The sequence below is a fragment of the Acomys minous genome (assembly GCF_964271855.1).
Source record: "Acomys minous genome assembly, chromosome: 12".
NCBI lineage: Eukaryota > Metazoa > Chordata > Mammalia > Rodentia > Muridae > Acomys > Acomys minous.
In genome coordinates this window covers 57,692,504-57,717,347 of record NC_140493.1, presented here as the reverse complement: position 1 = coordinate 57,717,347, position 24,844 = coordinate 57,692,504, and the positions used below count along the sequence as shown (strand labels likewise).

The window sequence follows — 24,844 nt, the reverse complement described above, 5'->3', positions numbered from 1 at the left end:
TTCAGGAAAACAACAATGCAGTTTCCTTCTGTCACTGTTACCAATACAGTACAATTGTTTTCTTTTTTTTTTCTCTCTCTCTCTCTAACTGGTTTTACTATCTGATATATTCTGGTTTTTCCCTTATCATAAAGATTGAAATTTCATTACTCCCACATTGGGTCAGAAGATTTAAATAACTCCCCTTCATGTTTATGGTATATTTTAATCTGAAGGTTGATTTTTTTTATTCTGAAATTTTCTTCTGTAATTTCCTCCATATTTATTTTCTCTGCTTATTTACTCTCTCCAGAATCAACCTCACCAGCATTCCTTTCCTTCCATTTTTTCTTCTTTTTACCTTAAAAAAAAAACCTCAAGTTTTTGCTCAATATTTTACAATGATTTTGTTTGCTTTTTCTGCCTTTAATGGAAATGTGAGAACAAGAACTCATATAATAAGCCTAGAATATCAAAGGGTGTGGTCCATACAGCAGATTTGGAGTCTATCAAAGTGTGGGAGGGGCTGTGGGTATATCACCACAGCTCAGGGGTGAGTGCCTGTGCGCTGTTCACAGGGCCCTGGTTCCATCTGCAGTCAAAAGAAGGGAAGCAGGGGAAAAGAGAGACACTGAGGCAGGCAGGGAGGGAGGGGAAGGGAGGGAGGGAGGGAGGGAGGGAGGGAGGGAGGGAGACAGAGGGAGAGAGGAAGCTTACCCCTCTCCCAGAAAACTTTCTTTGAAAAAGGAGCTGCTTGTACCTAAGGGGAAGCTGAAGGGAAAGGCTGGAAGCGGCCCCTGCTGTTATTTTCTAAACCTATTTTAAAAGAGCAAACTGGAGAGATTCCAGGAAAACCAAGAAACGTTATAAGACAACAACAGCCTAAATATGTAGCCAACTAAACTTAGGTGTGTTTTGGAGCCTTATCGGCGTGAAGGAAATGCACTTGACCCTGGCACTTGAAACCCCTTCTCCGTTCGCTAATGTGAATAGTTTCAGCTTGCACTTGACTGAGCGGATACATTTCTCCCCTGACTGGTTGTCTCACCAGGGCAGAATGTTTCACATGCTTACCCGGTATCTGGACGTTGGGCTTAGCCTATAGACAAAGCAGGGAAGGGACAGAACCATGGGAAGGAAGTGAGTGCTCAGAGGAGCACTGTCCTGCCAAGCAGTGGCCAGGGTAGCCCGAGTCCCTTCTGCAGCTGGGGGGAAGAGAAAAGGCTGGCAAAGACACTGCTGGGGTCTCACCGAAAGTGCTACCCATGCACACAAATGCTCACGTCACTTGAAGAGACAATTGTAATTAACACAACTCAGCTGGCAGGCAGGATTTACGTGAGCTAAGTTGCTCATTTTTTTTTCATGGTTGGACACTACTCTAGAGTGTAAGTCACTGTTACATACTCACAGTGGAGAAGCTTGAGGGGAGCCACTTAAAAACTATGTGACCAAAATCACTAGCCCCAAAGAATGGCTGAGAGAAATGAGGGCTATCTTTCCAGTGAATGCTTTAGCAAACCCATTCTTGCCATTTCAATAATGCCAAAATGCTAAGATAATGACAATGTCTTCAATACCATTTTCAAACATAATTAACCCACCCCCCTCCCCAAATATCTAAGTTTTAAACATCAAACCAATGAATTGTAAAACAAGGTATCCACAACCCCAGCTCTAGACCTCGCACTTTAGTAGGAGAACCACTGAGAAGGTTTGGCTTAGGGTTGGTAGACTTGGGCTTCTGCCCCCCCCCACATTGAACTTGCCATTGAAGCCACCCTGAGCTTTGCCCATGCCCCAATGTCATCAGTCACAAAACAATCCTAAAGTTGAACTTGAAGCATTCTGATGACAATTTAAGGCAACAATATACTAAAATAAAATTAGGAGTAAAGCCTGAAGTTATAAATGGTCCTAAAGTCCTACTCTGTGAGGGACATATAGTGTTAGCTGTTATGATTTCAGCCCACCTCTGGGTACACAGTTGTCAACTGAGGTATAAAGTCAAATTTAACAGTACCGTGTCCCTAAGAGACAGTTGAAGCTGTTGGTGATTTGACAATCTAACCTTTGTGCCTAGATTCTGACTTTAATAATCCTATGAACCACTTGAGTTTTCAGTTAGATGTGCACATGTGCACATGGGGTCCAGCGGGTCTGGGATGGGGCCAAGGCTCTGCGCATTGCACCGAGGCAACATCAGTGCTTCATTCTAGGGCCCCACTGTTAGTATCAGGGCCCTGGAAGAAGGAAGTGGGTGACAAACTATTTATAGATTTTTTTATATTATAAATTCATAAGACTAAATTACTTCTTATTTAAATAAGGTTATAGATAGCAGGTCTTTAGTGTACGTTCATGATTGGAAATGACGTTGGGGGATAATGGGTTACAGCTAAGGCACCTGAGTCCTTCCCAGAAGGTCAGTGTGGCTCATGGGCTCCTCGCCATCACCATTCCAAGGTCTGTCCTTGGGTTTACTGATGTAGTCGCCATGGGAACAGTTTGGCTCTGTTAGGCTGTCTCCACTCCCTTCGGGTTCCTCCTTGGTCGCATGCGCTACTTGTTCAGGAGGAATTGCATTCACAGAGTGGGCTATCTCCTGCTGAATCACTCTGGACTCCGCTGTTTCTTTGACAATTGGGCACTCAGGTACCTTTCACAAGCATCATTACTGTAAATCCAATTTAGCTAGCATGCTTGGGTGGCATTGAAACTGTCCCATGCTTACAGCTGCTTTGGAAATGAACCTAACAGTATCTAACACGTTGCATGCTCATTTTACTATTTGAGCCAGCAAGCCTACTTCTGAAAGGCACCCTTTTATGTTGGGCACATAATGGAACCATAAAGACGTTCACATGCCAACCCATAATTTGTTTATTTGTTACCTGACGTAGCAAAAGAGAACTTAGAGTTGTATGTTAGAGCCTTAAGATGGGGAAGTCATCGTGAATTAACGAGTGGGCTCAGTGTTATGCAAGGATCCTTAAAGTGAAGGAGAGAGGCAAGAGGCTGGCGGCAGGGCTCGGGCCATGAGCTGAGGAACCTGAGTAGCCTCTGCCTCTGGGAGAAGTAAGGAAGAGGCGGGGCACTCCAGACACCTGGATACTTTGTTGCCTAGACCCACCAGATAACAAGTTTACCTTATCAGTCACTAAACTTGTAGCAATTTCTTGTAGGGGTAATAGAAAAGCCGCCACCTTATAGAAATATCAAACAGTCTCTGCGGAAGGAGGTGACCACAGTGGTGGTCATTGTAAGAGCTGAGGCCTGCAACAGACCAGGTGCCCACCAGTGGAGAGTTATTTGAATTACACACAGCAGCATATTCCAGACCTACAAATGTTAAAAAGTCCACCCTCTGGGGCTGACCTCAGGGATATATTTCTAAAAGAAAAGGCAGGAAGGGGCAGAATACCAGCGAGGTGGTTTTGTTTGTTTGTTTTTGTAGTTGTTGTTTTCTTTTGCTTTCTGTTTTATGAAGGAAAGAAGAGAAAAACAGGAGACACAGATATTTCTTATCTTATACGTATATCTTATATGACAAGTAGCTAATTCTTTGAACACTTTTTTGTATATAGTTTTGAACTTGGACTAATGTAAAATTGTGAACAATTCACACATCAAGAAGTAAAATTGTATTTAAAACTAATTTAAAATAAAAAAATCACCGTACTTAGGATTAGAAGTTAGTTTTCTGTGGTCCCTAGATCTTTATAACCAGCCTCTGATTGAATTTTGTCCACGTACAGAATAAATGCCCACTGTCAAGAAACAGCTCCCAGTCCGATCTTTCAAAGTCATAGCTTGACGGAAGGTTAAGATGGACACCCCTGCAGCTTTTACTGTCCTCTCTAGTCTAACATTGTGTCCTGAAGGTGCTACACAAACGGGAAACCTTACCAATTCCGAAACGCTGTCAACATCGCCATCTGGTGGGAGAAAGCTAGCACTGCAGCTTGGGATTTTCAGATGCTTTTGTTTTGGTGAGGGGCGGGAGCTGTTTCCTGTTACACTTGGGGTGTGGGAGGGAAGGAGTCTGCAGTAGTTTGTAAGTAAAGACGTTGTGAGCATATTTGAAATTAGCCTTACCCCTAACACTTACATATCAAAAGTGAATATGGCTCACTAAACCTTCTTGCAACAAGTAGTTTTCGACATCATTTGTCAATTAGATAAATTAGGTCAATTAAAAGCATGCCAAATCCATATCATGACTTTGAACAAGGCACATTATCCACCTGTTGCCACTTTCAGGAGGGAAGTCAACAGGATGACTCCTCTCACTGCAGGAATCACCCAGTGAGACCTAAGGTCACAAAATGCACATATGTGGCTTTCACCCAATTTGTCCAGTCCTATCAAACTAATGTCCTTTTCCTTTGCCCAGGAACAGATTTTCTTTCTTTTGCATGACTATACTCAGATTGACCTAGAGAGTTGAGGCAAGAGTCGATTTGAAGTTAAAAAATAACCTTCAAAACAACAATCATTAAAATGCTGTGGGAGTTACCGCTTCAATTGACCCAACATCCAAGGTGCTGTCCGACAAATCGATTCAATTCCAAAACCAGTTTTTTTGAGCATGAACTCTGCCCTGGCTCCATCGGGTGCTAGCAGGGTTAGCTGGGCGGTCAGGAGATGTGGGAGTCGCTGTAAAATTGGCTTTAAAATTAAAATTCACTATCATGTTTTTTAAAAAGTTGCTGCTTATTAACTTTTGAGAGACAGATTATGAGTTGGAAATAGTTTGAGGTCCTAAGTATAGGAAAGAAGAGTCCAAAAGGAAGTGAATGACGACAAAGAGAAAGAACGAAGGAAATTGGCGTGTGTAAGGACGAAGGCGGCGAACACCAACCACATCTTCCCCATTCACTGAGCAGAGGCAGGCTGTGTGCCCGCTAGCTTGTTAACTCGAGGTGGTAGGGTACCAGAGAGGGTCACCTTCTCTCCTCGCGTCAGCTATCACCTTCGCTGCAGATTTGCTCATCACGTGCACAACGTATAGGGGGCAGTTCACCGCACTGGCGATGGTGATGGCTCTCAGAGTGGCCTCTGCCTCCACCGCTTCGGGACGGCACAGCTCATGCCCTTCGGGGCCTGTTATCCCCAGTGCCAGCATCTTCTTTGCTCCCTAAAAAGGCAGCAAAAATGGAAAAAGGTAGCAGGAAGGATGGCTAATGACAAATATTATTTTATTGGAAATTAAAGGTTCTGATAGACTTCTAAATCTGTCAGCTATTAGTAAGGGAGCAGGAGGAACATACGATGTTAGTATATATTAATCGTATCCCCCGAGGGCATCGTTTTACCACCAGCTTCTCTTGATTGAAAAGGTGGGGGGAGGGAGAGGCCGGGCAGCCTGCTCAGCTGGTAAAGCCCTTACTGTGCCACCATGACACCCCAAGTTCAACCCACAGAAGCCACGTGAAAAAGTCAAACAAGACGGATTTGTAATGTTGGGGAGGCGGAGACAGGTGGATCCCGGAAGCCCACTGGTCACCAGTCTGGCCTAATTGGGTGAGTTCCCAGCCAGTGAGAAGCCCTGTCTCTAAAATAAAGCCGACTGGCTCCTGAAGAATGGCATTTGAATTTGTTTTCTGGTCTCTGCCATCTGTCTGTCCGTCTGTCTGTCCGTCTGTCTGTCTGTCTGTCTGTCTGACCCAGCCCTGAAAAAAAAATCAGGTTTGTTCACTCACACTCGGTAGGAAGCATTGTACAGGCTTGATAATATATTAATTAACACAAAGTAGCTCAGCTTGATCCATCTTATGTCTTCAGATTTTTCTTTCTTTCTTTCTCACAAAAAAAGGGCTGCAAGCCAAGACTCAGAGAAATGACATGACTTGCCCAGGTCACACAGTGAGGAAGTCAAGGTTAAACTCTGCTCTGTTTGCGTTTATAGCTCACACTCCCTTTTCATTCTCCCCACTGCCTCCCAGTTACCGAGTTGCAATCTTATTTACCTTAATGGGAAATAAGCCCGGGGAAAGAAAAGAAAAGAAAAGAAACCCAGCTAATATAAAGACAGCTCTCTGAATCTTGCAGATGGCATACCCTTTGGGCACTAGTAATGGAACTAACAAGAGAAATAAATATTTTCTCGATTCCCCCAGGGCACATCTCAGTTCCCAGGCAGTGGAAAGCACAAGGCTTTAAAGCACCGGCAGACACACTGCTCACTTCGTCTGATGCCCACACATTAGCACTCGACACCAGCAGCCCAAGCCTCTGAAAGCCCAGCAAACAAGCCGGTGCTCAGGAACACAAAAGAGATGATTTACAGGGTCTGGAGAGATGGCTCAGCAGTTAAGAGCACTGGTTGCTCTTCCAGAGCACCTGGGTTCAGTTCCCAGCACCCACATGGCCGCTCACAGCTGTCTCTCAAGGTCCAAGGATCCAACTTCTTCTGTCCTCTATGGGAATCTGTACATACGGGTATCCGTAAGCTCATGCAGGCACAAGTGTACTCATAATAAATAGATAAATAAATAAATAAATAAATTCATAAATAAATGTAGAAGAAGATTCTTCATCTAACCATGTAGACCCACTGAAAAAAGTCAAAGGTTCTGACAAGAAAACCAACTCAGATATTTATGCAGCACAGGTGTCGAGTGACTTAATTTCTGCCCATGCATGCACTGGGTCTACCTTCTTAGGGCCAAATGCCTTGGCTTTAAATCACAATCTTCTAAACATTCCCCTGTCCCGTGGGAGGGCTGGGACGGGAAGGCTCACCTCTGAAATCAAGTCTCCATTTTCTGCATGCACCTGGGCAATTGCTCCGATCTCCTTGCACTGAGAGAAGGCTGCATACATCTGTTCATCCTGTACCATGTACAGGTCTTTGTAGGCCATGAACATCTTAAAAGAGTTAACTCCTTTATCTTGGGCAAGGATTTTCATTTCTTCTTTTACCTAGGGGGCGGCAGGTACAACAGCACATCCCTCATTAAATTAAGCGGTAATTTCGTCACTCCTCAAAGACTATGTTCAGAAAAGATATAAGCAATGTAAAGGTAACAATTTACCTCAGGAACATGCAATCAAATCTGCAAACTTTCTCCCACGTCATCCCATTTCACCTGATAAATGGCTGCTGCCGTGAGATCCTTAAATTATGGAAAAGTTAATAGCTTTCCCTGAGGTACTTAATTTCTATTCTTGAACATAAAATTCTCTGCATCTGTCTTCCAATTTGAGGAGATTGTTGTAGAAAAAGAAGATGAAGCCGCAGGGCAGCAATAGCAGCAGCCATGGCTCTAGAATGGGTCAAAGTTTACGTGTGGTAAGAGTGGACATTTTTGCTAAAAGTTAAAGAGCTTTTCTTAGGGACGATATTTGCTAATTGGTTCATCTTTTTAAAAATTGATCTTTAAGCTATCCAAACAACTGTAAACACTCATAATGTAACAGAAAAAGAGAAACCACCAACAATTCATGGAGCAAATACAACAAAAAAGGTTAACTTTATACTCATTAAAAAGCACAAAGCAAATGGCAAAGTAGAAGGATCCAGAGGGTCCTAGAAACCTACAAGAAGAACATTATGATGGGTGGATCTGGGCTCAGGGGTCCTGCTCAAACTATGGCACCAGCCAAGGACAATACGTGCAGTAAACTTCAAACCCTACCCAGATCTAGCCAATGGACAGGACATTCTCCACAGTTGAGTGGAGAGTGGGGTCTGACTTTCACACGAACTCTGGTGCCCCATAATTGACCACGTCCCCTGGAGGGGAAGACCTAGTGGCACTCAGAGGAAGGATAGCAGGCTACCAAGAAGAGACTTGATACCCTATGAGCATATACAGGGGGAGGAAGTCCCCCTCGGTCACAATCATAGGGGAGAGGAGTAAGGGGAAAATGGGAGAGAGGGAGGAATGGGAGGATACAAGGAATGGGATAACCATTGAGATGTAATATGAGTAAATAATATAAAAAAATCACAAAGCCACTGGGTGTGGCAGTGCCCACTGTAATCCCAGCACTTGGGAGGCAGAGGCAGAGGCAGGTAAATCTACATGAGTTCCAGGCCAGCCTCATCTATATAATGAGTTCTGGGATAGTCAGGGCTATGTAGAGAGACCCTGACTCAAAGAAACAACAACAAAAGCACCAAGCGAGGCATGTTCGCACACTCTGAAAAGTCACCTCTCAAAGGTACAGGAAGGAGGACAAGTTCAAGGCCAGCATGGGACTACCTGGCCAGGCCCTCTCTGTGTTAAACATAGTAATGCAGGTAATTTTGTCCACTATTACAAATTGACTTGTGGTATATCCTAGACTCAGATAGATAGATACGATCAGTGCCTTGTTCAGCCATTATCAGAGAGGCTTCTCCCTGCAACAGATGGAACCTACAGCCAGACGTTATACAGAGAGTGAGGGACCTTGGAGCACGCAGCCCTAAATGGGCTGTCTCCATCAAATCTCTCCTCTCAGGGCTTGTGGAACCCAGGAGAAGAGGAGGAGGAGAGTGTAAGAGCCAGAGGGGATGGAGGACAGCAGGGAAACAGGGTCCTCCAAATCAACATATGAGCGCACAGAGACTCGAGCAGCAAGCACAGGGCCTGTGGTGGTGTGCACCATACGACTTCTAGTTTAGTGCTTTAATGAAGTTCCAAAGTGTGCAGATGGGTGGGGTCTCTGATTTATGTGCCTTCTCTTGGGCTCTTTTCCTAAGGGTGGTTTGTCTTGTTCAATTTCAATGTCATCATTTGTGTTTTATCTTACTATATTTTATTTTGTCATATTTTATTATCATCTCTTAGAATCCTGTTCTCTTCTAATGAGAGACATAAAGGAAGTGGATCTGGGTGGGGGGGAGGAGCAGAGGGTGGGTGGGGGGGGAGGAGTAGAGGGTGGGTGGGGCTGGGGAGGAGTAGAGGGTGGGTGGGGGGGGAGGAGTAGAGGGTGGGTGGGGCTGGGGAGGAGTAGAGGGTGGGTGGGGGTGGGGAGGAGTAGAGGGTGGGTGGGGGGGGAGGAGTAGAGGGTGGGTGGGGCTGGGGAGGAGTAGAGGGTGGGTGGGGGTGGGGAGGAGTAGGGGGTGGGTGGGGCTGGGGAGGAGTAGAGGGTGGGTGGGGGTGGGGAGGAGTAGGGGGTGGGTGGGGCTGGGGAGGAGTAGAGGGTGGGTGGGGGGGGAGGAGTAGAGGGTGGGTGGGGCTGGGGAGGAGTAGAGGGTGGGTGGGGGGGAGGAGTAGAGGGTGGGTGGGGTGGGGAGGAGTAGAGGGTGGGTGGGGGGGGAGGAGTAGAGGGTGGGTGGGGCTGGGGAGGAGTAGAGGGTGGGTGGGGGTGGGGAGGAGTAGGGGGTGGGTGGGGGTGGGGAGGAGTAGAGGGTGGGTGGGGGTGGGGAGGAGTAGAGGGTGGGTGGGGGGTGGGGAGGAGCATAGGGTGGGTGGGGGTGGGGAGGAGTAGAGGGTGGGTGGGGGTGGGGAGGAGTAGAGGGTGGGTGGGGGGTGGGGAGGAGTAGAGGGTGGGTGGGGGGTGGGGAGGAGCAGAGGGTGGGTGGGGGTGGGGAGGAGCAGAGGGTGGGGGGTGTGGGGAGGAGCAGAGGGTGGGTGGGGGTGGGGAGGAGCAGAGGGTGGGTGGGGGTGGGGAGGAGCAGAGGGTGGGTGGGGGTGGGGAGGAGCAGAGGGTGGGTGGGGGTGGGGAGGAGCAGAGGGTGGGTGGGGGTGGGGAGGAGCAGAGGGTGGGTGGGGGTGGGGAGGAGCAGAGGGTGGGTGGGGGTGGGGAGGAGCAGAGGGTGGGTGGGGGTGGGGAGGAGCAGAGGGTGGGTGGGGGTGGGGAGGAGCAGAGGGTGGGTGGGGGTGGGGAGGAGTAGAGGGTGGGTGGGAGTGGGGAGGAGCAGAGGGTGGGTGGGGGTGGGGAGGAGCAGAGGGTGGGTGGGGGTGGGGAGGAGCAGAGGGTGGGTGGGGGTGGGGAGGAGTAGGGGGTGGGTGGGGGTGGGGAGGAGTAGGGGGTGGGTGGGGGTGGGGAGGAGCAGAGGGTGGGTGGGGGTGGGGAGGAGCAGAGGGTGGGTGGGGGTGGGGAGGAGCAGAGGGTGGGTGGGGGTGGGGAGGAGTAGGGGGTGGGTGGGGGTGGGGAGGAGTAGGGGGTGGGTGGGGGTGGGGAGGAGTAGGGGGTGGGTGGGGGTGGGGAGGAGTAGAGGGTGGGTGGTGGGTGGGGAGGAGGAGAGGGTGGGTCGGGAGGAGCAGAGGGTGGGTAAACTGTAATCAGGATATTTTATGGAAGGAGAGAAATCTATTTTCAATAAAAGAGAAAGAAAAACTACAAAGAATCCTCATAAAGGGGAAAAATGTTTTAACAAATTGACTTGCGCGTCTTCTAACCCTTATGTTAAAGTCCTGAGCCCTTATTTACACGTAGGCTGACAGCAGATGTGAGTGGCTCTACTAATGTACATTCTAATGGTGCACATTTTAATGATGTACATTCTAATGGTGTGCGTTCTAGAGCCAGATGACCGGGACCTTGGAAAAGAGGAGGCTGGGATGCAGTCTGTGTCTATTGCTTGAGTCTACAGGAAGCACTTGGTTACAGTGACACAACAGAACCTGTATGTGGGGATCTATGTAGCTGTTAAGTGTGGGAAGGACTGGTAAAAAGCCAGCATTGCTGCCTTTGCTCTCATAAACTCAGACAGCGAGGGAAAGAGTAGGAGAAGGAAAGGAGGAGGAGGGAGGGGAAGGGAAGGAAGAAAGGAAGGAAAAGGGAAGGAAGAGAAAAGATAGGAAGAGATGAAAGAAAGGAAGACTTGCCTTTAAGCCTGGAAAATAGACAAAACTCATCACTTAGCTATCATGTGGGGAGAGAAGCCACCGTAACCCTTGCGAGGATGGCGGCTGGGTTACTTGGTCCAGAACATCGCATGCTTTATAGGCACCAGGTGTCTGAAGCAAGTTCTGCAAGGGACGTTGGTGTACGAGCTACTCAAAATGGTATCATCTCTGCCCCCTTAACATGTCTGAATGAAGCCAGTATGAAGAAATGAGTTAGGATTTAAATCTCAAGAAAACATTCTTACAAGACACACGCATGCGTACACACACACACACACACACACACACACACACACTTTCAGTAGATTTCAGTAACCTCTCAATATATTTTAATGGCTCTCAAAATCATCTTTTCTATCTGAATCTTACCAGTTTCCTCATGTCCTACATAATTATCAGGCATGGAAGGGTGTTTTGAGGTCAGCTGTACATGAGTCTCAGGTGACAATAGCCACACAGTAGTGTCGGGAGAGTTCAAGGCACACGGCTGGGAGAGGGCCTCGGAACAGATCCTAGCCCTCTCCTGCTGTCGGGAGTGGAGGCCTCCAATATGAAGAGACTCTAAGGTTGGAATTTCTTTGGTGTATTTCTCACAAGTTAAAAATTCCTAATGCAGTTTTAAAACTTCTAGGTATGTTGAAGTTGAGAATAAGAATTGTCCAAAGTAGACGTAACATCAACAATTCCTGGACTAAACACAGGAGGATGTCACTGTGAGCAAGCATGACAGATTTCCATTGTGTGCTTTATATGACGTTTTATATTTGAAGCGTTTGATTGTAACCTTTCAAAGTCTGCAGAGTCCAACAGATTCAGAAAAATGTGCAATGAAAACCCATCCTTCCTGCCCCCTGGTCACCCCTGAGGCGGGGACATCACCAATGTTTGCCTTTGACATCGTCAGTGTCTTGCTCTCATACAGAACAGAGGATGAGGGGATGAAATGGGACAAACTGGAAGCCAGCTGCCTTACCTTGTCGCTCCACCACGTCACTGCCACGTGTAGGCTATAGTCACAGCAGACTTTGGGGTCTGCCCACTTGCGCCAGGTCTCAAAGGCCTCGATGAGGGAGCTGCCTTTCTGAGGAATGGCAAAATCTATGATCATGGTGGTGCCTCCCGCTAACGCAGCCTGCAATCACAAGAGGTTGTGGCCAATTAGGTCGTCTGTCATGCTGCAAAAGCTGCGCGCGTCTGCAAGCCCCAGGGCCAATGGGATGAGTCTAGGAAGCACCGAAGATGCTTCATGAATAGACTCCCCAGACACTGAAGTACCAAGTCTTAAAAATGCCTTCAGCTGCTTCTGAAAGAGAAAGGATGGCTGGAAAGAAACTCAGAGATGGGTGGCTCCCGCCTCCTGCCCTAATACTTGGGTGGCTGAAACACAAGGATTGCTGTGAGAGGATGTCCAGCCTGGGCTACAGAGACCCTTTCTCAAAAACAAAACAACAACAACAACAACAGCAGCAAGCTAACCAAACAGAACCCTCAGACGAAAATAATAGAAAAGATATAAACCATTTAAAATAATAAACTGTATCTGCTGTCGTAAAACCCTATTTCCTTGGGATCCATTTTAGGGACTCACATCCCCAGCAGCCCTGTGACCTACCCTGAGAACCCGGAAGGGCTCACCACGCTACGGCTTCTGAACCCTGGTGACACGTTCGTCTTTCTTTGATTGACATCTGTGGTCACCACTCATGCCCACTGCTCTGGTTTTATCTCAGAACCTTTCTGTCATCTAATTGTGACTGTCGCAACAGATTCCTAGTTCCTCCGTAAGCATCCACCCACAGACCCTCAGGGCAGAGGGCGTTTCCAAGCCACAGATGAGCCACTTGGCTCAAAAGGTTAAGGATGGGGGAGGAGCAAAGCTGCAGTTATTCAAGGGGGGAGGGGATACCCTGGGGTTTCCGATAGCACAGCAGAGCGAGCATCATCAGCAATTGTACTGTGTGTGTTGTGTACTGTGTACTGTGTACTGTGGGTGGTTAACTAGAAAAGAAGATTTGTATGTCCTCACCACAAAGAAACGCTGTATGTCCGAGGCAATGAATATGCTAATTGCTCCGTTTTGATGACTGCACAATATTTACACAGGTAACACACTGCACCCCGCACGTCCACGGTTATTATGTGCCAACTGAGAGTTTTAGAAAGTTAATGCTTCTTGTTGCCTCTGGGATGAAGTCTGATCTTCAAAAACGTGGCTTCCGAGTCCCTGCTTCCTGCCTGAACCCTCGATAGACCTGGTGGCATATCACGCTACATTACAAGTAATTTAAAAACTATTACAAAAACAAACGCCTTTGGCTCATTATTTAAATTGATTTCATTTAAATGAAAATCACAAGGTGGTTAATGTATTTTTAATTGCTGTATTCAAACAACGTAGGTGAAGAAAACAAACATAATCATGGTCTAGTGGTGGCCCAGCAGTTTGCAGCAGGACTGGAGGCTCGTGGGACTCCAGGCGGGTGGTGCTCACTGGCTTGGTAGCACGATGTTCAGATTCTATACCTTGCCGGGTCTCCTGAGTAGTTGCTTAACTTCTGTAGCCTTTGATTCCTTATCCAGTAAGTGAGGACAATGCCTCATCTGGACCAGTGAGTGAGGGCAGTGCCTGCATCTGGACCAGAGAGTGAGGGCAGTGCCCCCATCTAGACCAGTGAGTGAGGGCAGTGCCTGCATCTGGACCAGTGAGTGAGTGCAGTGCCTGCATCTGGACCTGTGAGTGAGTGCAGTGCCCGCATCTGGACCAGCGAGTGAGGGAATGCCTGCATCTGGACCAGTGAGTGAGGGCAGTGCCTGCATCTGGACTAGTGAGTGAGGGCAATGCCTGCATCTGGACCAGAGAATGAGGGCAGTGCCTGCATCTGGGCCAGTGAGTGACGGCAGTGCCTGCATCTGGACCAGTGAGTGAGGGCAGTGCCTGCCTCTGGACCAGAGAATGAGGACAGTGCCTGCATCTGGACCAGTGAGTGAGGGCAATGCCTGCATCTGGACCAGTGAGTGAGGGCAATGCCTGCATCTGGACCAGTGAGTGAGGGCAATGCCTGCATCTGGACCAGTGAGTGAGGGCAATGCCTGCCTCTGGACCAGTGAGTGAGGGCAGTGCCTGCCTCTGGAACAGAGAATGAGGACAGTGCCTGCATCTGGACCAGTGAGTGAGGACAGTGCCTGCCTCTGGACCAGAGAATGAGGACAGTGCCTGCATCTGGACCAGAGAGTGAGGGCAGTGCCTGCCTCTGGACCAATGAGTGAGGGCAGTGCCTGCATCTGGACCAGAGAATGAGGACAGTGCCTGCATCTGGACCAGTGAGTGAGGGCAGTGCCTGCATCTGGACCAGTGAGTGAGGGCAGTGCCTGCATCTGGGCCAGTGAGTGAGGACAGTGCCTGCCTCTGGACCAGTGAGTGAGGGCAGTGCCTGCCTCTGGACCAGTGAGTGAGGGCAGTGCCTGCATCTGGACCACAGCCAGTGAGGAGGGTTCGACTAGGACAAGGTGTATAAAGTCTTTCTTGAGCACAGTTTGGCTCTGGAGAATTGCACCTTGTTTGTAATTAGGAATTGTTCTGCTTTTCTTTTCTTTTTTTGTTTTTTAGTGATCTTCAACTTTTTTTTTTTGTAAAATAGTATTAGCTGGTTTTTAACATTTTTAATATTTTATTAATGTATTCATATTACATCTCAATTGTTAGTCCATCCCTTGTATCCTCCCATTCCTCCCTCCCTCCCGCTTTCCCCCTACTCCCCTCCCCTATGTCTGTGATTGAGGGGTACCTCCTCCCCTGTATATGCTCATAGGGTATCTTCTTGGTAGCCTGCAATCCTGCCTCTGAGTGTTCTGCTTTTCTTACATCCATCACAGCTCATTTCCTGAGAGGTGGCTTTGTGGTAACCCAAGAGGCACAGTGGCTTTCCAACCTCACTCCTGCCCCTTTCCCACACTGCACCCCAAGTGCAGCCAACACTCCCATGGCCTGGAATGTCTGTTCTCCCTTCCCTCTCTCGCTTTATGATATATTTTTATTCTTCCTTAAGTCACTTGGTGCATCTCCAATTCTTTCTACTTTTAACTGTCTTACTTTTTTACATAAGCCGCCACACTTTATTACCACCTTTAAATAACATTGTCCTTATTCATGCAGAAAATACATATTTGCATTTCCTAAGACACTACTATCGGTACAATGACAAGACTTGGGGAAAAAAATTCAGGTTTTGTATTTTTATTTGAATAGAGATTAATCTTGTCACCTTTTTCCTTTTCCAAGTGCTTTTCCAGTATAATAAGGTATCCCTTGGGGGGGGAGGATTGGGGGGATCTTTCTATTGGAGAACTGTTAATTAAAGTGTGACAAAAAACTTTATAAGTCTACAGATATAGAAAAACCCATCGCATGTGGGATGTAGAGAAATAAATACAGTAGCCCCTTAGAACATGGGAGATTGGTGCCATCACTCCTAGTGGATAAAAAATAAATCTGTGTGTGCCTAATTCTTTTATATACAATGACATAGTAATTTCACACACTAGAGACACAAATTCCTATGCATACTCTTAGATTGCTTGCATTATCTCGTACAGTGCAAATGTTTTGTAAATAATTGTCATTCTGTATTATCTAGGAACATATGACAAAAAAAAATACTGTCAGCACTTGTTCACCAGAAATCCATTAAAAAGTCATTGTCAGGATGTGTAATCTAGGTCACCGAGAATGGGCTGTGTGCTACCGGTGAGAAGGTATAATGGTGCAGACACTTTGGGAATCAGTTGGCGTTTCTTAGAAAGTTAAACATAGCGAGCATAATCCAGCATGTCTACTCGTCAGTACACATGCAAGACCAGTGAAAAATGTCTAGTCTAAGACTTGTACACGCATTCAAGTCAGTATTTGCTACCTGAGTCAACAAGCAGAAACTCCCCCAATGCCTATCGGCTGGTGAATAGAAAAACAACGGGGCAACATTCAGCCTTAAAAAGGAATGTAGTAGTGACTCTGCCACAGCACAGACGAACCATAGAAAACACGATGCCAAATGAGAGGAGCCAGTCACAAAAGAGCTCACATTGCACAACTTATGGAAAATGTTCCAGAGAGAAAAGTCCACAAGGACAGAAGGCAGAAAGGAGGCTAACTAGGGCTAAGGGAGATGGTCTGAGAGGAGACCGGTAGCTAAGAAACAATTTGGCAGGTGGAGGGGCAGGAGTGACAGGAATGTTCTAAAACTAACTGTGGTGATGTCTCCACGACTCTGTCAATATTCCAGAAACCATGGAACTGCACGGTTAAATGGCTGAGTTGTATTGCATGTGAATTATTTCCTAATAAAAATGTTATCAAAAAGACATCATCACACATAGCCATTACATGGATTAGGGGAAGCCTGGAAGGGCCACACAAATAATCCTGAATTCTTTCTTCTTCCCTCAGGGTGTGGATAGACTACAGCAATGCCTCTCAACGTTTCTAACGCCGCAGCACTTTAGTACAGTTTCTCATGCTGTGGTGACCCTATCATCAAATATTTTCATTGTTACTTCATAGCCGTAATTTTGCTACAATTATGAATAGTAATATGAACATTTTTGGAGACAGAAGTTTTCCAAAGGGGTTGTGACCCACATGTCTAGAGGGCAAGGCAGAAATACAAGTAAGTAATTGTAATAAAATATACTGGAATAAAAAATAGCAAATCCAGCTCAGCATGGAAGCACACACCTTTAATCCCAGCAGTTCGGAGGCAGAGGCAGGCAGATCTCTGTCAGTTTGAGGCCAGCTGGCTCTACAAAGCGAGTCCAGGACAGCCAAGGCTACACAGGAAGACCCTGTCTCGAAAAACCAAGAGAAAAAAAAAAACCAAAAAACAAATCCACTTCTACCTTTAACAGTACTATAGAAAATGGGAATTTTTTACTAAACTGCCTGGAAAAGATACAGAAAAGGCCACTGAAAAATCAGAGAGAGAGAGAGAGAGAGAGAGAGGGAGAGAGAGAGAGAGAACGAGAAAGAGAGACTTGAGGAAGTTTAGACTTAAAATGAAAGTAGGACATACATGTGGAAGCTGTCAGTAATTAAGAACTAACTAGTGTGCAGTTTTGCACCTTTCATATCATCTCTATTGCTCTTCAGTATTACTAGCCTCAATACAGAGTCGAGGAGACCAAGCAGACAACTTGGCAGAAACAGGCTAGTGGGGCAGAGCCACGGTGCTCCAGAACCTGTGTTCCTGGGGAAAATGAGGTGAGAAGGGAGGCTCTGAGGGAGAAGGCACCTCGAGTCGGGAACTCAGCAGGATGCGGTAAAGGACAGAAGCAAGACCATCCAGGACCACAGAGAATGGCAGTGCCCAGAGGAGGAAGACAGGGCAGTGGTTATTTGTAGGGCAAAAGGAAGCCAGATGGGACTCAGTTGGGGTCACTCAGATCGTGACCACTGTCAGGGCAGAGGAGGGGCAGCATCGGGCTGGAGCACCCTGAATGTGAGGTGCTTGGGCATCTGTCCACTCAGTGGTATTTGCAGTCCCGATGCTGATGAGCCATACACAGGAGGAAGAGGATGGGGCAGCGGCCATCTTGTAGCAGATACTAGTGAGGCTCTGCTGTGGCTCCTGCCTATTGCTTGTCTTTACTCCTGATTGTCTGTCCCTTCGCTTGCCAGTTAGCCTTTAACCCTTTCTAATCTTGGCTCACAAGTCAATTCTCCCAGCTCCTTATGTCTTTGGCTGGTTTCCCTTGAAAGCCTTCCAATTTATCTAAACCCCTGTTTGGGGGCACAAATGAGGCCACCATGTCTCCAGTGTGAACACAGTTGAGCTTAAGCCAGAGATAAACCCTGCCCTCCCCCCCCCCACCCCACCCCCCGTGGGTCATGATGTCACATAACATGAGTTCTTACTGAAGAGTGTATTGCCCTACTGCAAAGTCCCCAAAACACATTGTTCTGTTATTTTCCATATCTAAGATCATCCTGAAAAGGGGGACTGGTTCACTGACATCTACCACGGGAGCCAAATGAAATGAAAACCTCACAGTACACTTGGGCCTTGGAGAGAAAAGCTCTGGACTGAACTGGTAGCTTCCTTGTAGTCACTAAGATGTGTGAGAAAGGTTTTACAACCTCCGCCTAAGTCCCAATCCCGAAAGTATATTTGTGGTTTGGGAGGTGTTCTGCACGTGCTTGCCTTCCCAACTCCACGAGCTTGAAATATCGAGAACACTGTTTAGCCAAAAGTGCACTAGACTCTGAAGTGTCTCTCTTGAGAGCTTCCATTTATCTTGCCTAAATTCTTCTGCCCCTTCCCTACACAAAATTGCTTAAGGCCACCTCTGATCTATTCCACGAGTCCCTCCACCTTCTGAATTGTCGCCTTCCGTGCTCTGTGTCACATATTTTTATATTAGCCTAACTAGATAAACTAGTGCAGGAAGAATAAGAATAAGAATAGGAGGAGGAGGAGGAAGAGGAGGAGGAGGAGGAGAAAGTAAAGAGGAAAGAGAAGAGCAATACATGGGCTGTGAACAGTTTGAATTTTTTCCCCTGGGAGTCTTCAAGGGACAATGGGCACGGAAGTAGGCGTCCAACTGCCATACACCATCCCCTGAGATGTGGGGCTTCCAGTCTTTCCTCGACTTTGCCCTGCAGTTGGGTATCCAAAATATACCGCTGTAGCATGAGAATTATTTTGAGCTAAATACATTTAAGGATAGGTGTTTTCTGTTCGCTCACTTTTGCCATCAAGCAGAGCCACCCCAAAGAACCCAATTATTATAAGTACCTACCCCAAGAGTTTTGCATCCAGGGGTGGATGGCTCAGCACTGTGGTCTAGAAGCCTACACAGGCGTCGCGGCAAAGCTGTCCTCATCTCTGTCCCTGTGGTCTGCTCATCTCTCCTAGCACTCCTTTGTTTCCCATGCGTGTATCTCTCCTCCCCAGCTGCCTTTACCTGAAGTCATTTGTATTCGTGTCAGTGCCTCTTTCCCTTCTCCTTCCCTGCAGAGGGCACACAACTTCTAAATGGTTGTTGGAAGCACAGTTCTCCACGAATCGTCACCTACAGGCATGGATTTTCTTAAAACCAAACATCTGTCCTCTCTGGCAAAACTAACTTTTAGCATTTTAATTTTCACGTTCCTGATTACAAGCCAAGAAAGTACAGGAGGTCTCCTCCCTGACTGTACCAAGGAAACCTTGGTTTAGACCGCCTTTGTTGAGCATTGAGCATACTTCGGCCAGACAAATGGGGAAGAAAGTCTGGAGTTAAAGATATGGAGTGCTTGAGTTCGAACAGCAAAAGGAAGGTAAGTCCTGGGCTTAGAGGGTTCCCAACATATACAGCCCCCAAGAGGCCAAAGCCTTACATAACATCAGAGTTCCAAATTCATCTTTGAGATGTTTTTCTCTTCCTTCTCAAGTCCAAAAGTTAGCTTTATGATCATTAAATAGGTTTTTTTAAAATAAAAAGTACATAATTATGAATGTTCAGAGCTGGGACAACCAAACAACACAATATGAACATTCAAGGCTTAGCCTGTCTAGTAATTAAAGAAGTGAGGAAAATTTAAAAAGTAGGACATTTTTGCTTTTTTTTTTCCTATTAAATTGACAAAGCTTTTTGATTAAGGTCAGTATGTGCCAGTAACCAGGATGTTATGAGATGTGGGCTATAAAATAGCCTATGCGATGAGCAGTCTGAATGTATCAACGTAAGATGGCTAACATTTATTTGTCCTGGCATGGCATTCTAGAAATGACTTCCCAGGCAACTAGCAAGCATATGAACAATGACTGACCTGTCTGTCTAGCTGCTACACACCAGCAAACAAAACAACAACAGCAAACACACTAGAGCCCACCCTGGTACCCACCATAGAGAAGAAGAGAGTGCGACTGTCAACAGCTGGGGAAACAGAAAAGCTTAGAAGGTGAGAACATTTGGTTTGCAGTGACTTGACTTTGAGGTGTTATGGGACATCCAGTCGTGATATCAGATTATCAGTAGTAATACACCTTGCAACTCAAGAGATAGAGAAGATAAAAAGATTGAGACAGTCTGAACAGCAATGATGGGTCACAAAGTTGTGTGCACCTGCAACATTTAATGACATGACATAGGCAAGCACTTAGCAAACACGGCTAACTTTGTAGAGGTTGGAGAATAAGCACCCGCTTCTACGTCTCCCTGCAAAGAAAAGTCTGGATAGGTAGAAAAATCTTAGACTGTAGGTCACCTAAAACACTATTTTCTTTATTCTAATGCATATTTTTATATTTTTAAAATACAGTTTATTATATTAATACACGAGTGCCCATAAAAGCTCTAACACTTTTCTAAGAGCTGCACAATAAGTATATATTGATTTTCAAAGGACTTTTTAACAGTTTTTGTTAATGAATTGCTTATCCAATGAATGTTGACAACCCCAAGGCAGGAAGTGATGTGCTGGAGGTCACTGGGTCAGCCACCCAGGTCTTTAGCTAAGTCTAGTTCTGGCAAGCAATAGAAAATGGTGATTTCAAGGTTTCTTCCACAAGGTGAGAAAACTCTATAAATACAACTGTAAAGATTCTTAATCATACACCTTGGAAGTAATTGTCCTTGTGGCATTTCACCAAGACATTCCAAAGCAAGGCTTAATTTCCTTTCTCTATAATCTTGAGAACTTTCTGTCCTTCCAAAAAAGGAGATGGAAGAAAGAAAAGAGAAAGAAGAAAACAGAAAGGAAGAAAAAGAAAGAAGGCATGCTGGGCTGTTTTCCCCAATGTTTAAGAAGATGGGTCCTCTGACAGCTGCTTAGCAGATCACCCTCTAAATGCATGTCCACCCACCCAACCTGGGCCTTTGTCTCAATATAAATACATATACCTGAACACTTGCAGAACTGTTATAATTCATGCTTTTTATCATAGGATGTAGTTAAGAGCCAAGATATAATCCCTTTGGGTTTATTGAATTCACAAATCTACGAATTAAAAAAAAATCACATAGTTCTCTGTGGCTACTGAATTCTTGGAAGAATCACTCTACGTCTAGTGCAGAAGGACAAAATGAAATAAGAGTTCCTCAAAGCAGAACACCGCTTCCATTACTTACATCGGACAGAAAGCTTTTACCTGTAATTTAGCAAATCCATTACAAGCTTTAAACCAATGCCTGACATGAATTAGAGTCACAAAATACATAACCTTTAGTTGACCTATATTTCATTTTTTTCAATTGGGCCCCATCACAGTCAAGTGATCGGTAAAAAGAACACCACAAACAGCACCCCTTCTATTCATCAGATATTAAAATTGATCACCCCCGTGGCTGCAGAAAGCAAGTAGCTTTGCTCTAACCTTTTGGGTCCATCTCCTGAAAGCATAATATATCATATTTACATTGTGACTTCCTGTGCATACGGCTCTCCTTTCTGTGTCCTTGAAGATGATGTGGCTATAAATGCATATTTGGATGCCCTATGAATATAATGCCTGTGATATTATTCATTTTGGTAACTTTAGTCACCACCAGCATTGGGAAGGTGACCAGCAGAGCAACTGTATTCTGAGAATTCCATCTCACATTATTAGCACATAAGTTACACAGCTGTCTCATCCATCCTTGGCCACTCCGAAAGGCCAGAACGTTGGATGTTTCCCCAAAAACACAGAGCCTAATGGCTAAGAGCTCTTGCGATGGAGTCAAGCTACGCTGAATTTTGAAAAGCTGTTAACTTGGACATGTCCTATGTGTCCCAACTTAGGCAAGTAACTTGTTTAAATTATTAGTATTATTTTTTTTGGATCCTAAAAATATAGATGATAGCACCCACAATTGTAAAGGATAATGCATAGTTAGGCCAGCTGGTATACAACATGTTCTCCGTGGGATAAATATCAGTGAACAGCACTAAAAGGGTGCTTCTCCAGACACTGAAATATGTAATACGTTCATTCTCTACAAAAGGTCTCTTTGGCCCTAATGTCACAAACCAAGGACTCATCAACACTGCCTTGAGAACTGCTGAGAAGATTAGGAAGGAAGACAGAAGGACCCTGCAGTGTCTCCTTGCAGAACGCTGGCCAGTGTGTGTGTGTGTGTGTGTGTGTGTGTGTGTGTGTGTGTGTACCTGGGTCTTTCCTCATCCTGGTCCCTTATGGAGTCTTGTCTTCTGGGCCTTTCAGAACTGTTTCCTTGGAATCCGCTTTTAAGATGAACATCAGCAATTCAGCCCCTTTGTGAGTACTCTTTAGTATGTATGTAGCAGGCAGTGTGTGTTTACAAACCCCTTGAACTTTCTCTGCTCAGTATCATTTCTTGCTTAACATACGCAGCTTAAGAATTAAAAATATATATTGTTTCACAGTTTGACAGTCTTTAAAAATAGAAATACCTAAAGAGTCAGCTGGTGGGTTAAGTCTCTTCCTGCGTTGACAGCTTTCTGCCGCATGCTGCAAAGAGATAGCTTCTCAGTCAGCAACTACAAATCTCTCTCTACTGTTAAAAAAAAAAAAAACTCAGCATGTCCGAGGAATAGGTAGAAGAGAAAGAACCAGCTGCCTGGACCTCAGGACACACCCAGCGGATGCTGAGAAAGGGAAGACATGTCCCTTATCTTCAGCATTCGCCAAGTCCTCTGTGTAGCTGCTTAGTCTGGAGCCCTGATCAGAGAGAAGGGAAGGAAAGTTACTGCTCAGCCTTCAAGAGGATGCTGGCGGGAGTGTGGCCAGTGGTAGACAGGACAGCTGCGACCCATTCTGGAAATGGGGGCTCTCAAGACCCTGACACCAGCGGTTTAGGGTCTACAGTGACAGAAATAAATGACGACAGCTGGTCACAAAGCTTCATGTACAGGCTCACGTGCCCACGGTCATACACACACACAAACCCAAAACGATGTCAAGAATCCACAGAGTACAAAATTAAGAAGCGTGAGGAAATATACCAAAACATCCAGGGTATTGAGAAGGTCCTTGGTGATATTTTTCTTCTTTCTACTTAATCTATTATTATTTTACTTATCTAGAACTGGGAATTGTTCCAATAGATGACAGATTCGTTCCAAATGAGTTCATGGCATTTTGTAAAAAGGGGAAAAGATACATTCATAACACAATAGTCTGATTTTGAAAGGAGACATCGGTTTGCCCCATAAAAGAAGATATTTATTAACACAATTGTAGGCGTTGGTAATAAGTAACTAGGGAGAAGCATTCCAAATGTTGCATTAGGCAGCCTGCCCTGGACTCTTCTTCTCTGGGTCAGATCTGCCTGCCTTTCTTCTTTCTGTTAGCTCCTCTGTGAAATCATGGAGGGCTGGGGGTGGGGGGTAGGGGGCGGGTTGGATGAGGGCAGGCGAGAGGAGGGTAAAGGGATTGGAAGTCAGGTTAATAAGTGAAATAAACAACTTGTGGATTGTTCTGAGAGCACTGGTCTGTACCAGGCCTCTGTGGCTGGACCCAGTATGACACAGTCCTGTCCACTGCGAAGAACCTCGGCTTTGAGGAAGTCAGTGTAATCTTCCTTTTAGAAGAAGCCACCTCCCTCAAGGCATCTTGGAGGCAAGACTTAAAAATGGTGCCAGTTTGACATCTTCAGCCTAGGTGCTGAGAATGCAATTTTGCTTTTCTATAGAGCAGCCGAGCTAATCCCACGGTGGTTTCAGAAGCCCTGAGGAAACCTTTGCATGGCCCTTTAATTGGTCTAAGGTTCGGGCTTTCATCCAGATTTGCCTGTTTCCTGCACCCCAGACGCTAAGTAAGGGGGGGGGGGCGGGGACAGGTACTTAAGCCTGGAGCAAGCAGGTGGAAGAAGGGGTTGAAAGGGAACACCCCTAGAACGCTTCAAAATCTTACTTCTGCAGGGTTGGGCTGGGTCCAATGTGGGACGCTACGGGTTTCCCCTCACCCAGGGCTCTACTCAGGCCCCGGACGTTCTAGGTAAATGGAGTCTTCACTTGTCCATGGCTGGAGTGGAGAACTGGAAGAAAAGGCTGAAAAGGCCTTTTTGAAAAATAGACCGGCCAATTGGATATAAGCAGTGTAGGAGATTTGGAAACCTCCGTGAACTATCATGGCAAAGGGGGAATTCCAGATACCAGGAGATGGAGTCTAGAGAAGAGAGGGAAAGGAAAGAGTGCCTGCCGAATTACCCAAAAAGAGGAGGAGAGAGACCATGTGCTGAGCTAGCGCCACAGACCACAGCATACAACATTTTCACCCCCGATGGGAGTCTTTTTAAGCTCAAAGAAAGCCCAAGTGTCTCCCTCCACCCGAGTCCCTAACGCTGCAAAAGGAATGAGTGAGGTGAAGCCGCTAGAGACCCCAGATCATAGGCCAGTAGGTTGGGTACCTTGGTGCCCTGGTGGAAGTCGTCGACTGACTGCGAGCCCATGAATGGGAATTGCATGTGCGTGTGTGTGTCGATGCCGCCGGGAAAGACAAGCTTGCCCGCTGCGTCCAGGATCCGCAGCCCTCGGGCTGCATCATCGCCAGGAGGGAGCAGGTCCCGTCCCACAGCCCGCACCACGCCGTCCTCCACGAGCACATCGGCCACCTGTGAGAAGTCATCGTTGACCACACGCCCCCCGCGGATGAGAAGTCGTCCCCGCGATGCCATGGCCAGGGGCGCCGGGAAATCTGCAAACAGAGCAGGCTCTCCTTTGAGGTCTCCACGAACTGTGCCCCAAATGCCCTCTCCCGCTGGGCTGAAGGCTGGCAGATCCCTGGCAGAGGCTCAACTGCAAAGGTTTAAGTGCAAGGCACAGGTGTGGCTCCACCCCAGGGGAGGGCTGGCCTGCCACAGGCCAGGACAAAGCCATAAGCATAGCCCCAGAAGTCCTGTTGCACTGAACTTAGGCGTCCCCTGAGTTTATGGGTCAATAGAGGAAAGTGGTCTTGGGATTTGAAGACTGCAAGCAGGGGCTTGCCTTCCTAGGAAAAGTACTTTAGTGAAAGAAAGAAATTAACTTGGTTCCCTGGTGAACACTGTCTACACCAAAAGACAGATGGAACCCACATAGTTCCGCAGAACCGGAGACAACAACACCTCAAAACAAACCCTTTTGACTTGGCTCCTTCACG

The 24,844-nt window shown here is 46.5% G+C and overlaps 1 protein-coding gene across 2 annotated transcripts in view; it reads right to left on the bottom strand.

Moving 5' to 3' along the window:
- The window catches only part of DPYS (dihydropyrimidinase), an 81,033-nt gene extending 56,533 nt beyond the window's left edge, over nt 1-24,500 (bottom strand). For both annotated transcript variants that reach the window (XM_084749171.1, XM_084749172.1), the window contains exons 1-4: nt 24,114-24,500; nt 11,743-11,901; nt 6,727-6,906; nt 4,930-5,119 (exon numbers count right to left, since the gene is read on the bottom strand). In XM_084749171.1, coding sequence (XP_084605297.1) covers nt 4,930-5,119; nt 6,727-6,906; nt 11,743-11,901; nt 24,114-24,380 — 796 coding nt within the window. In that variant the 5' untranslated portion in view covers nt 24,381-24,500. The remainder of the gene's footprint in view (nt 1-4,929; nt 5,120-6,726; nt 6,907-11,742; nt 11,902-24,113) is intronic.
- Between the last annotated feature and the right edge of the window lie 344 nt (nt 24,501-24,844).